This window comes from Quercus suber, unplaced genomic scaffold, assembly GCF_002906115.3.
Source record: "Quercus suber isolate HL8 unplaced genomic scaffold, Cork oak 2.0 scaffold_293, whole genome shotgun sequence".
Lineage (NCBI taxonomy): Eukaryota > Viridiplantae > Streptophyta > Magnoliopsida > Fagales > Fagaceae > Quercus > Quercus suber.
Genome location: NW_027069749.1, coordinates 557,040 through 570,731, shown reverse-complemented (window position 1 = coordinate 570,731; position 13,692 = coordinate 557,040). Strand labels below are relative to the sequence as shown.

The following is a 13,692-nucleotide window of genomic DNA, read 5'->3' as shown; positions in this document are numbered from 1 at the left end:
GTTTCAAACCCTCTCCCTCTATTATATAGCCACTCTCACTCTCATCTCTACCGTCCACGTGCTCCCCATCCATGAACTTGCTCAAGTACCTGTCACGTCAGGCAGCTTCTTTTCATCTCTGTGTGAGTGGCGGTAGGTTATGAAGCACTGTTCAGAGGTCTTCTCCACATAAATGCGGCCAGAAAAGCTGTTGCAATGCATTGAATACGGTGGCAGCAGCCTTTCCCTCAGATATTTCCTCATCCTTATCGTTCCTGAGTATGTTTTAAGCTTATCTTGATCAGGTGGAGTCCTCGGACAATCAATCAGGCTTTTCCCTTACTCAGTTAGTCTCCGATATCATATCAAAGTAAAATATCTTCCTCGGACAGGTAATGTCCTCCTCGGACTGGAGATATCATTCTCGGACAGCGTTGATTCTCTACAGGAGGATTCCGCTTCACTCTGGGCCCTGCACTCTCCGCATCTTTATCTTCGGATGTGAAACAGTCCTCTCCTGGGTATTCGGCCCATTAACTTGGGCCTGACCCCCTTATCCCCCACACACACACATATATATATATATATATGTACACATTATATATAATATTATTTTATATAAATTCTATCTCTAAGTTTTCTTTTATATATTCTATTATAAACATTTGTTTTCTCCTTGTTTTAGATTGTTATTGATTCCGTTCCGTTTCGGCCGGATCGGCCGGAATTTTTCATACCGGTATGCAAACCAGTATGAGAATACCTCATGTTCCACCTCGGGTCAGATTTTGGGCTGTTTCGGGTCATTCCGGACAATTCCGACCAAGATGTGAATTTCGGCTAGGATTTGGCTTGTTTAATTTTTTTTTTTTTTTTTTGTGTGTGATTAAGAACTTAGGAGTTAGGAGTTAAGATTAAGTGTTAAGAACTTAAGATATGTCATTGCGGTATACATTGTCATAAATAATGTCTTTTGTTTGTTCATTCCTTCTCCCTCTGTCATAATTTTTTTTTTCTTATGATTTGTTTTGTGGTTAAGAACTTAGAAGTTATTATTTGATATTTAGTTATTGACTTGTAAATCTTCTTATTGTGTGATGTTAAATTGATATTATATTGATGTCTAAGACTTAAGAGTTAAGACTAAATGATTTGTATTATTTGATATTTAGTTATTGACTTGTAAATCTTCTTATTGTGTGATGTTAAATTGATGTTATATTGATGTTTAAGACTTAAGAGTTAAGACTAAATGATTTGTATTATTTGATATTTAGTTATTTATTTATTGGGATTGACAATTTTATATTCTATAAAAATATATATAAATTATTTTTTAGGAACTCTAAAACACCTTGAAACGATACGCCGAAATCGGCCAGTATTGAAATATTCTATTTTACTGTACAAACCGAAACGAAATCTGAAACAGTATTAATAATACTGGTTTTAGTAGTAACTTTGCGACTCCCATCCATTTTCTCTCTTATCCCGTTGAGAAATTTTGGATATTTAAGCCCGGCCCGCTGCGATCATACATACAACAAACCTTTTTCCCCTCTTGAGTGTAAATAATGGGCCGACTTAAAAATTGGGTTGCGCAGCCAGTAATTCTAAATTCATCATCGCCAGAAGCCACTAACGGCGTCGAAGACCAAAATTACCGTTTGCAATTTCTCGATGGCATATTTGTAAATATCTTGAGAACCGAAAAAAACACCTAGAAGGGGAGGGGTCTATCTTTGGCTAAATCTCATCGGCAAGTGGATCGCGGTGGCTATATCCAACGGCGAGTAGCGGTTCGCGGTGGTGAACGGCGACTCAGACAAGCTCTACTCAGAGGAACCGCTATTCATGAACAAGTTCTAGCTATACTGAGAAATTTCCAAAAATATGCACAGACCACTGTGAGTATCACACTACACTACACTACCTACTATAAATTTCGTTCACTATCGGATTAGCATAATCCGTACACATATGCCCTAACAATCACCTCGTTGTTTTCTTTCACAGAGCGAGGTTTCCTCTGCGTTCAATTGCGGACTCTTTGCTCAAATCAAAACCGCGCCAACATGTACGTCTCTGTACTATGAATTTTATCCAATTCAGTTAAATAGTGAATGCTTTCTTTTTCTTTTTCTTTTTCTTTTTCATCTGCAATGTACACTGTTTGGTAGCTGAGAAAAGCTCGGAATTTAAAGCAACTACTTTTCAAATCCTAAGAAAAGAAAGGAAATGATTTTTTTTTTTTTTTTTTGACAATCATTATTGTTACAGGGACGAAGAAATGTGGCTGAAAATATGGGGTATTCACGAGCCCTTACTACATCAAAGGGTAAATAATCTAAGAAGCGTCAATTTGTAATATGTTTGTAGTGGAACATATAATATAATCACTGCTGTTATCTTAAGCTGTTTATTTGTGCCCAAATGTCACCAACTCTTTTCAAAATCTTGTTAATTTATGGCATTTGGGTTCAGAATTAGGGTAATCATTTTTCACTCTGTGGTTAGCATATGTAAATATGATGAAATCCGCTTAAAGATGGGGGTGGCCCTTGTTATTGAAAAGATGAGGGAGAGTCGCTTGAGATGGTTTGGTCTTGTTCTGAGGAAAACGATTGATGTACCGTTAGGGAAGAGTTAATTCAAGTTGAGGATTCAAAAAACTGTAGAGAAAGGCCAAAAAAAATATTAGTAGAAGCAGGAAATATGCATGTGTTAATTAAGGAAGTAACATAGATTATAAATTCAGATGGAATAGAATGGAGGAAAAAAAAACATGCGGCCGACCTGGACTAATCTGTTAAGATCCATAGCAGACCCTACATAATTTGGGTCTAAGGCTTTGTTGTTGTTGTTGGCAGCTAGCATATTTGAATTATATTTTTTGGTGCGTGAAACAAAAAAAATGATGCCTGTGTATGTACATGGTATACTGTAACAATCATCATTGGGTCCTATTCTACATTTTTCTACTATCCAAATAAAACTCAAAGCCTTTGCTCTCTTTGTTTTGGGTTGGCTTGTGAATCTGTTTCATCATTCTACTCTATTCTTGGCTGGATTCTCTCTCAAATCAGATTTTAGCATGTGCTTTTGTACTTAATATTGGCTCGATATTCAGTATCTCTTGATCTTGGAAGAATGCATATACATTCAATTTTAACTTTGACTGTATTGAAACAAATGAACGTTTGATTGCTCAGATTTCATGTAGTTTAAAATGTCTTTTTATATAGATGAATCAATGCATACAATAATTTTTGGTTGTGGTATGGTAAATATGAAGAAGTGATTGATCGAGTTCATGTTCTTTTTTTCTTTTGAAGAAATCTTGAGTGTGTAGAATTCCAAATGCAGGTCTTGAATTTTTGGTGTATGGAACAGAATCAACTACAAGATCCATGCAGATGCAAATTGTTGATGCACTTCACTTGGGTGACAGAAGCAAAGCTTCTAATCTGCTTTTAGATCTTGGCCATGGAAACCACTCATTGAGACCTGATGATTTTGTTCATATTCTTAACTACTGTGCCAGATCTCCTGATCCACTGGTAAGCTGAACGAAATTGAATTCTAGTTCACTCACATATTTGTGCATGGAGGTAGATTTCTGCACCAGATCCTCTATCACTATGAATGAATTCATAGCCGTCCCCCTTGGGCCCCTCCACAGTGTTGGTAGAAGTGTCAAGCACACTTAAGCACATAGGTCTCTTAGAACCTAAGCGCGAATACGTGCCTGATTTTTTTTTTTTTTTTTTTTTTTTTTTTTTTTTTGCACATTTTTCATACATGATGAGTAATATCCTCTAATATAAAGTTTCATACATATAATTAAAGAAGTTAATAAACTCAATATGGTAATATTTTTTCCTATTAGCTCAAATAGATTGTGTAATTGCACAAAGTTTTTATATTCAAAATTTACACAACTTTTTTTGATTTCTTAAAGTTTGTATGTATTAAATTTGAAAACAATTATCAATGGATGATCTAATAATAATCTATTCATATAAAGTTAAGACATAACATTCTAAATAATTCTCTTATGTTTTACTATGAGCAAAATAAAGTATATGGTTCAGTCAAAATATATGTAAAAGGCAATGACCAAAAGGCACAAGAAACCTTTTGTGTGGTACAACAGCTAAATAATAGTGTTTTTATAATAAATCAGTGGTCCATGTCTTCAAGATCAAGTGATTAATATTAATTTCATATATTCTTTTAATAAAAAATGAAGGTAAAAAGGTGTGCCTAGGCAGGTTTTGTGCTTCTTTCAAAAGCACCAGAAAAGTGTGTATGAAGCTTGCTTCATTTAACAAGCTCTGCTTTGGCCAAGCAAAAACGTTGAGACATTGGGGCTTTGAGCATTAAGCATGCCAAGTGTGCTTTTAACAATTCTGAACACCCCAATTCTGCATTTTTATTCGTTCTTACTCTCACGTTGCCCCCACAATGAGAAAATCCTATCCTGACCTCTGTTTGTTGAGACTCTGAAAGAAATTAAATAAAAGTTAACAAATTGTTCATACGCAATCTTACATCTAGTTATATTCTTAAGTGGAGAACTCTTTGAGAATGCATCTAGTGGTGGGTAACTATACCATGCTCCTATTAAATTTGGCTCACCCTTGGAAGGTGAGAATGGTATCCCATATCTTCTACCTTTTATCCTGCATGAGAATGCTCACTGTTGTTGACACTCTAGTCCCAAAATTACAGATTAATTCTTTTTGGGTGTAACATTCATGGAATTTTTTTTTTTGTCATGCAGTTTGTCATGGAGACTTTGAGGTTAATGGAGGAAAGAGAGATTGGCCTGAACGAAATATGCTATTTGCTTATTGTACGAGCTCTTTGTAAAGGGGGTTACTTGGAGGAGGTATAAGCCAATTATACAAACTTAAGTGGTATTTTCATAATCATATGTGCTGGTTTTAGTGTGTTGATTAGTTTGATGTCATACACATTACCAATTTTTTAATTTTGTTTCTTGAACAGCAAGTTATTAGATGGGTTTATGTGGCCGTATCCTAGGAAGGGTTGTGTGTGTGTGTGTGTGTGTGTGTGTGTGGATAGGAATTCATCTGTGATAGGTAATATCTGGAATTACAATTGCAGTTATGGCTGTAATGCATGTACCTTTAACTTTCATGTTAATTGATACAAGTGCTGTCTATTTCTAAACTGCAGTTATAATGAACTAAACATTCTTGTGTGTTGTACCTTGATCAGGCCTTTAATTTAATAAATTTTCTTGGAGAAAGGCAAGGCATCTATCCAATTCTATCTGTGTACAATAGTTTCCTCAGAGCTTGCGCCAAAATGCGAAATATATTTCATGCCAATCAATGTTTAGATCTGATGGAGCGTCAAATGGTGGGAAAGAATGAAGTGACATATTCAGAGCTTCTCAAGGTGTGTAAACTGAACAGTGTTGGTGTATGTATGATTCTTGTTATTCTTTTTTCTTCATTATCTCAAAGGCAAAAGCCACATACAATTATTAAGTGATAATTATTCTTTTCTTTATGTTTTTTGTTGTTTCAGCTTGCAGTTTGGCAGAAAAACCTGTCTGCTGTTCATGAGATTTGGAAGGAGTATGTCAAACACTACAGTTTCAGCATTATTTCTCTGCGAAAGTTCATTTGGTCTTTTACAAGGTTGGGAGATTTAGAATCTGCATATCAGACATTGCAACATATGGTGGCTTTAGTCATCAGGGGAAGCATTTTCGCTAATAGAACTACTGAAGGAAAGCTGTACCCCTACAGAATAGACATTCCTATACCTTCAAATGGCGAATTATGCTCGAAGAAGTTTGACTTGGAGGGTAATGAACATTTTATTCCTTCTGCATACCATAACATAGAACAATGCACTACTTCTAGCTTAGAAATTAGAGGAGCTGAGAGTGGAAGACTAGGTGTGCTTAATAGATATGAAAACATGCCTGTAAAGAAAGTTTTGAGGTGGTCGTTCAGTGATGTGATACATGCATGTGCACAAGCTCAAAATTGTGGGTTGGCAGAGCAATTAATCATACAGGTAGGATAACCTGTTCATTAAGCTTGCCATTGTTTTGTTATGCCCGAACCTTCTCTTCTGATAAACCAAATCTTTATTGCAGTGGAAATCAGCAAACAATTTTTTTTTTCATTGGAAATTATGTTACCATTGATCTTGTGCATTAATGTTTCACTTTTTCCTTTTGTCCTTAACTTGTCATGCATGTGATTCATTATCAAATCAGCATCTTATTGTGTACTTACATTAGGGTCCATCTTATTTTGTCTAGATGAAAAATCTTGGGTTGCAACCGTCAAGCCATACATATGATGGTTTTGTTAGAGCAGTTGTTTCTGAAAGAGGTTACAATGATGGGATGGAAGTGGTAAGCTATGTTGGTTTACTTCATAAATCAGTTGTCTTAAGAACTTGTTTTCTGCAAACTTGCTAAATATCTTTTATTTCCTATTTGATCTTCGTTTTAAATAAGAGATGTTTTCTTCTTTCACCATGATTTTGCAGTTAAAAGTAATGCAACAGAGTAATTTGAAGCCCTATGATTCAACTCTTGCCACCCTTTCAATGGGTTGCAGCAAGGTGCTAGAACTGGATTTAGCAGAGTCTCTGCTGGATCAAATTTCTGAATGTTCATATCCTCATCCTTATAATGCTTTTCTTGCAGCATGTGACAGAATGGTGAGTTAATATTTTAATGTGAAACTCTACATGGTACTTATCAGATGATATGTATCAAATTGGGTGCAAAAGGATATATGTTGTATGAGTGTATAGAATGTGTATCTTCTGATTCATAAACACGTGAATATTTTTGGGTTTACACAAATTTATTAATTTTGAATTGATAATTTACATACTCATTGATGGTGTGAGTTCCAATTAGTTCGGTTGATAAAATATTTTTCCTTTGAATAAGAGATTTGGGATTTAAGCCCTGCCTACACCAAAAACCAATTGGTGTCTTGGGCCTAATGATAAAGAGCGATTGTGTGGACACCATAGGTTAAAATTCTATAGTATCTATCAAAAACAAAAAGTTGCATTTCTCATTGATGCAGGGCAATAGACTCTTAGAGGGGGACTTGTGTTTGGGAAATATAAGAAGAATAAAACAAAGGTAGGACCTAAGAATCAGTATTAGGGTTTGCTTGGAATAAGCAGCCTTGATGCAAATTGTGCTCCTTTTATTCTTGATTTAGGAGAAGTTATTGCTTATTTGGCTCTGATAGTAAGGTGCTAGGCAAATTGAGCAAGTCATTTATGTTAGCTTGGGTGTCACTATAGAAGCATCATTAGGATTTTTTCACAACTGATTCTGTACAAATTCATCTGCATAAAATGGTTATTTGTGTTCATCAATCAGTTGAAATTCACGCACTAGATTGCGAATGCTTTCTGGTTTTTATTATTCTCTCCAGCAATTCAAAATGACATTGCACTAATTCTGTAGGACCAACCTGAACGTGCTGTGAAGATATTGGCTAAAATGAAACTCTTGAAGATTCTGCCAGATATCAAGACATATGAGCAGTTGTTTTCATTATTTGGTAACGTGAATGCCCCATATGAAGAGGGCAATATGCTGTCACAGGTTGACGCTGCTAAAAGAATAAATGCTATTGAAATGGATATGGCGAAAAATGGTGTTCAGCACAGTCTTTTATCAATGAAGAACCTGGTAACTCCTAGCCTCGTTATTGCAGTCCTCTTAATTTAAAACTGACTGAAACAGAGATGACTGCTTAAATAAAGATTGAATTATTACAGACCCGGGTTCGATTCCCGGCTGGTGCATTAATTCGTATTGCAATCTTATCAAAAATAAAAAAATAAAGATCGAATTATTGCTTTGGGTAATTTCTTAGTATTTACCCATACACTTTTCCATCCATTTGTGAGATAATGAGGTGAACTTGTGTGTACTGATGTTTACAGAAACCAGTGACATGGTGTTTCCCTAGTTAGACCATGGTCCACGGTACGTAAATGGTGGCACGGTGCAATTTAGGTTTTCCTCCTATTTAGGATAAACTCTTTGATTTTTATTGACCTGGATTGGGGAAGAAATCTTTATTGACTAAATAATTTACAATTTTTTTTCCCTAATGTTTTCTTGGTACATAGAATCTGTCTGATGCTATTTTTGGGTTAAAACTGCTTTTGTCCCATTGTTGCACTGATAGTATTTCATTTGGATTGAATGGAAATTGATACAGTTCTATTACATTTTGCTTGCATCGGCCTCTTATTATTAACAAAGTGCTTTAACTAAAATCATCTGACCTGAAGCTATTGTAGTAGACATTTTTGTTTTTATTGCTCAGGACCCCAGCTATGGTATTCATTCCATTTTTCTTCCCTTCAGTTGAAAGCCCTTGGAGCTGAGGGAATGATACGAGAGCTGATCCAGTATTTACAAGTGGCAGAGAACCTTTTCTGCCGTAGTAACACTTATATAGGAACACCAATCTATAATACAGTGTTGCATTCACTTGTTGAGGCTAAGGAAGTAAGTACTTTCCACTCTACCTTTAATCATTTTAGTTGCTATTCCATACCGCATTGGTGTAATTTATCAAATGTTTATCTGTATTATTTATGGTTGACATGCAGAGTCAGATGGTAGTAGAAATATTCAAAAATATGAAGTCATGTGGTATCCCCCCAGATGCTGCAACTTATAACATAATGATTGATTGTTGTAGTATTTCAAGATGCTTCAAATCTGCATGTGCACTGGTTTCTATGATGGTGCGTGATGGGTTTTATCCACAAACATTAACTTACACTGCTCTCATAAAGGTAATTCTTACTTCTTACTTCTTAGTACTTTCTGGTCCCAGCAGTATGTGGTCTGAAATATTATGCATCTAACAAAACTGTGGCCTTTGAATGTATGTAACAAGAAAGAGGTCGGTTCTAATTAGCTCAACTAATAAAGTTATTTGTCATCGAATAAGGGACATGAGTTCAAGTCTTGCCTACACCAAAAATCAATTAGTGTCTTGGCTTGATGATAAAGAGCAATCATCATGGAGTGGATTCCATAGGTTCAAATCTTATCTAATCTATAAAAATTAATAAATAAATAAAAAGAAAAAGAAAAGAAAGTGTAATTTGTGCAAAGTACTGCTAACTTATAAAGTAATCTTATGTCTTAACTTATTTCTTTTTTCTATACTCCAAAACCTTCCTCCACAATTTACTTTATCAATTTCCAATTCTTCGCATTGATTTAGTTTGCTTGCAAATTATGAACACACTTCATTTGAAGCTGAACCATGGTTGCATGTTAGCATACCAACTATGCACAATGTTATAGTCATAACTCATAACTGAATTTGGAAATATTACAAATCTGATTCGAATCTTTTATCATTATATTAGGATTGCCCTTCAAATTCAAATTGCCATAGTAGAATTGCAGACCCCAACTAAAATTAATGATTTGACATTATGTGCACAATTGGGGGATTGGGCAAAATACTTATTCAGTTCAAAAAGTGTAAAACTCAACTTTTACTTCTATTTGTTTCCCTTGCCAAGAAACATCTCTTATTGAAATAAATGGCAGATAACTTTATAAGTTGGCTTAACAACACTTAAAAATCTTACTGTTCTTGTGGGAAAGTTTCAGCTTATATTTTCACAAATACAAATAATCAGTTTTATGGGATGAAGTTAGATCACTCAAAACTCAGTTCCATCTTACTAATTGTCTAAATATCTTCTCATGGCCTGTGTTGGCCAACCATTTTAATCTCATAGTCAACTCAACTCAACAATTTTGATCTCATAAACTCCTTTTTGCATATAGATTTGACCCACGTTCTTTCCAATTTCTTATCACCCTAGTGACCCATTCAGTTCAGTTCATAATCTTCTACTTCATCACTACCAATTTTTCCTCATCAGCAGGTGCTACCCTATAGTGCTCATATATTAAATGCAGTATACCTTTTTTTTTTTTTTGCTGAAATGCAGTATATTTATATTCTCTGCTGCCTTGTCCCTCCCTTTTCTGATAGCTACTCCTATCTTGTAATTTTTTAGTGTTCACATCCTTATATTAGTTATTTAAGCATATGAAAGATGCTTCTTGATCACCCAATTCCCAAATTATTTTCAAGCATTGCTTTTCAGGCAATATGTTGGAAGAGTTCCTTTGTTTGTTGTCATGCCTCAATATTACAACATACTTTGTCATTAGCAGAGTGATATGTCATAATAGATGATGATTAATTTTTTTGATAAGTTATCCTGAAGAAAGAAAACAATTTTTTGAAATTTTTGTTAAGTAAGGGCAAAGTATGGAGTATTATTTATCCAAGAATAGCAAAGTATAGAGTATTATTTATCCAAGAATGTGAGGAGCCCGTCGGTATATTGAGTCATTGACTATTATGCCATCAGTTAGCTACTTATTGTTGTAAAGAATGCATGCTAATTTATCACTAAAATTAGTAGTATGCCCATGCAATGCGCAGTTTAATTATAAAATTTATGTAATTAAAGAAAATAATCAAAACTATCTTAATAATTAGTGAGGCACTCAAAAAATTAATAGAGTTTCACCTAGATTAAATTAACATCTAAATAATCAATCAGCTACACGGGAAAAACATATTAAATTTATGATGTGTAATACATATGTTAAACCACCACATATGGTTATGAAGAGAGGGGAAAAAAACCACATGTTGAGCCACTTGGTACAAACATGAAACACCGCAAACACAGTATGTATTAAGTAACTTTTGTTATAATAAAACAAAAAATTATGACAGATGATCAAATTATCAAAATAATTAAAATAAATAAAAAACCTTATTTTAAATTTTCCTTGAAATTTTGGTAATAGAATTTTAGTTGGAGTAGTATTTTTTAAAAATTTCTTAAAAGTTAGGTAATAGAGTTTTGCCTAGAATAAACTATCTGACGATTAATAAGTCACTTGTTATTTTGATAGTAGAGTTTTATTAAAAGTGATCTATCTTAATAATTAATGAGCCACATGGTAAAAATCCATTATACAATGTCTATACATACATTGAACCACTTGGCGCAAAAGCTCCAACTTTTATTATATAATATATAATATTTTCTATGATTGTCAGGTTTGGTGTTGATAACACAAAATATACACTGGCTATGGAATCATACTCAATGCTGAGCTTAATTTGTTTCAGATTCTGTTGGAAGAAGAGAATTTTGATGAAGCATTGAATCGTTTGGATCAAGCATGCTCGGAAGGACTTGATCTTGATGTACTGTTATTTAATACCATTCTTCAAAAAGCATATGAAAGGGTACTGTATCTCATGTCCTCTTCTCCCTTCCCATATCTCTTCCTTTTAGGCATCAAAACTGAAACCTTTTGCATTTCTTCAATTTTAAAAACTTAAAGATGGTCAAAATAAAAATAATTATCTCACAGATTGTTTACATTTCACACATGCTTCGCTTGTCATTCCTTAGATACTGGAAAAGCAAGTTTCAGGTTGCTTTGTGAACCTTGTTACACTATTAATTTTAGATGGTTGCTTTTTTCTCTATTAATTGATTGGGTCTGATCTGTGAACATCATCAGTTATGTGTGCAAGCTATCATGCATTCATGCACTTCATACATATGTACATTACAAAATAGAATTATATTTCTATATCGATGTTGCTGTTTAAAACTTAAAAGTTCTTACCTTTTCTATACCACAAATCCACACAGCACCTGTGCACATATGTATGGAAATAATGACATCTATTGGAATATTTCTTTTTTTAACTTGAGCTTCTAATATTGTCTTCTATTTGGGCAACTTCCAAGATTCACCTCCATGTCAATGAGAGTTGAAAGGGCAAGAACACCTCACCTGCTGCCTATTTTTGCATCACATTTTTTTCTTTGGGTCAAATGCATATCTTTATCTGATTTCCAAATTAGCCCCTCTAGACCCTTTATTGCCAGACCTACTTATTTGGTGCCCTTCCCAATGGTATCATGACAATACATGCAATGATGCACTTGTGCTTTAATATAAAATACAGCAGATGTTAGTGCAAATTATCTTCCAATGGATGTCAAAACATGCGCTAGATGCTTGCTTGGTTAAATAAGCCATTATAATTTTTTCTTTTATACACATTTTTTTGATAAGTCAATATGTTATCACAAGTGTGATAACTAAGCAGTAAATCCTCAACCAGGATATTAAAATTATATAGTACCTTATGTTCGACCTATATAAGTATAGTCATGGTACCTTATGTTTGCCAAGAGCCATGTAGCTCAACTAGTTGATTGTTGTTTTAAATGGAGACAGCTAGGGTTCAAATTCCCCCACTCCTAACTATTGAATTATAAAAAATAAAAAATGTGGTTTGATTTATAATTTCTTGGGCATGTCAGTCTAGTTGTTTTTTTTTTTTGAAACATTGTTAATTTCTCTATTTCTTATTTCATATCTCAGGGAAGGATTGATGTAATTGAGTTTATTGTTGAGATGATGCACCAAGAGAAAATCCATCCTGATCCATCAACCTGCTATTATGTGTTCTCTACATATGTGGATCGTGGTTTTCACAGCACAGCTTTTGAAGCATTTCAGGTTTTGAGTATGCGTATGTTGAGTGAAGAAGATGGAATTGATCATGAAAAGATGGAATTTGAAGACGATTTCATCCTTTCTGAAGACTTAGAAACAGAGTCACGGATACTCGAATTGTTCAAAAATTCTGAGGAAAACATTGCCGTTGCACTTTTGAATTTGAGGTGGTGTGCCATGGCTGGGTTCCCAGTGTCTTGTTCACCTGATCAAAGCCCGTGGGCGAGAAGACTCTCAAGAAACTATGATAGCAGAAAAAGGGCTGCCTAATCGATGTAAGAATGAGATTTGTTTGGATCAACTCTGATCTTTTGAGTTGCTCTTAATTGTCATATGGTAAGGGCTATGCACGTCTTGATAGTTAACAGAGGATATAACTTCTTAGTTTATCAGTGACTGTCTGACAGGCTCCAAAAGTATACTGTATAAGTACTAGAGTTATGAAGCCATAAAAACCCAAAAAAAAAAAAAAAAAAAATAAAAAAAAAAAGAAGAAGCAAGATGTGGAGTCGGTGATACTCACAGGACTAGTTGCAATTTTCTCGCGAAGCAAATCAGCTAACCTTTTAAGAACTTAAGAAAATCCGAGATGTGTGTAAGAAAATTCTCTCACTGCGAATTTTACAGCACAAAAACCACCAATAATGGGTGGGGCGGCGATATGGTTTGATGTATCATTAATTTTTTTCTTTATAATTTACGACCAGCAAGATGAAATTGTTTGAAATGTATATTTAATTGCGAACATGATTCATTGCAATCCCGTGTCAGAGTTACTAACTAAAGAGGAATAAGATGAGAAGCACTTTCAGCAATGATGTCAGAAAATTGACTACCTTTACCTTCTTTTACCTATCAATGAATATTCGTGGTGACGTGGTGTTTATGTTTAGAAATATTTTCACTTCAATTTAGTCGTACTGAAATAAACTGAAATGTTGCTGCATTAATACGGCTCAACAAAAGCGTAGCAACAATAAATAATGTGCTTAAGATTTTAGATATTATGATTTTAAGATTTATATATATTTTTTATAATAAATTTGGATTTAGAGTAGGAACTTTCAACCCAA

General features: G+C 34.3%; 1 protein-coding gene across 2 annotated transcripts; it reads left to right on the top strand.

Moving 5' to 3' along the window:
• The first annotated feature begins 1,465 nt into the window (after positions 1–1,465).
• LOC111999981 (pentatricopeptide repeat-containing protein At1g76280) lies at positions 1,466–13,434 on the top strand. Of its 2 annotated transcripts, XM_065782201.1 has the most exons (14): positions 1,468–1,886; positions 1,996–2,056; positions 2,260–2,317; positions 3,346–3,539; positions 4,766–4,873; positions 5,227–5,409; positions 5,542–6,039; positions 6,290–6,385; positions 6,523–6,696; positions 7,469–7,696; positions 8,384–8,527; positions 8,632–8,820; positions 11,208–11,327; positions 12,485–13,434. In XM_065782201.1, the coding sequence occupies exons 1-14, from the start codon at positions 1,873–1,875 to the stop codon at positions 12,887–12,889; spliced, it is 2,472 nt and encodes an 823-aa protein (XP_065638273.1). In that variant the 5' UTR covers positions 1,468–1,872; the 3' UTR covers positions 12,890–13,434. The 2 variants fall into 2 exon arrangements, with proteins under 2 accessions (XP_065638274.1, XP_065638273.1); XM_065782202.1 differs by lacking the exon at positions 12,485–13,434 and having other exon boundaries at positions 1,466–1,886; positions 11,136–11,224.
• The last annotated feature ends 258 nt before the right edge of the window (positions 13,435–13,692 follow it).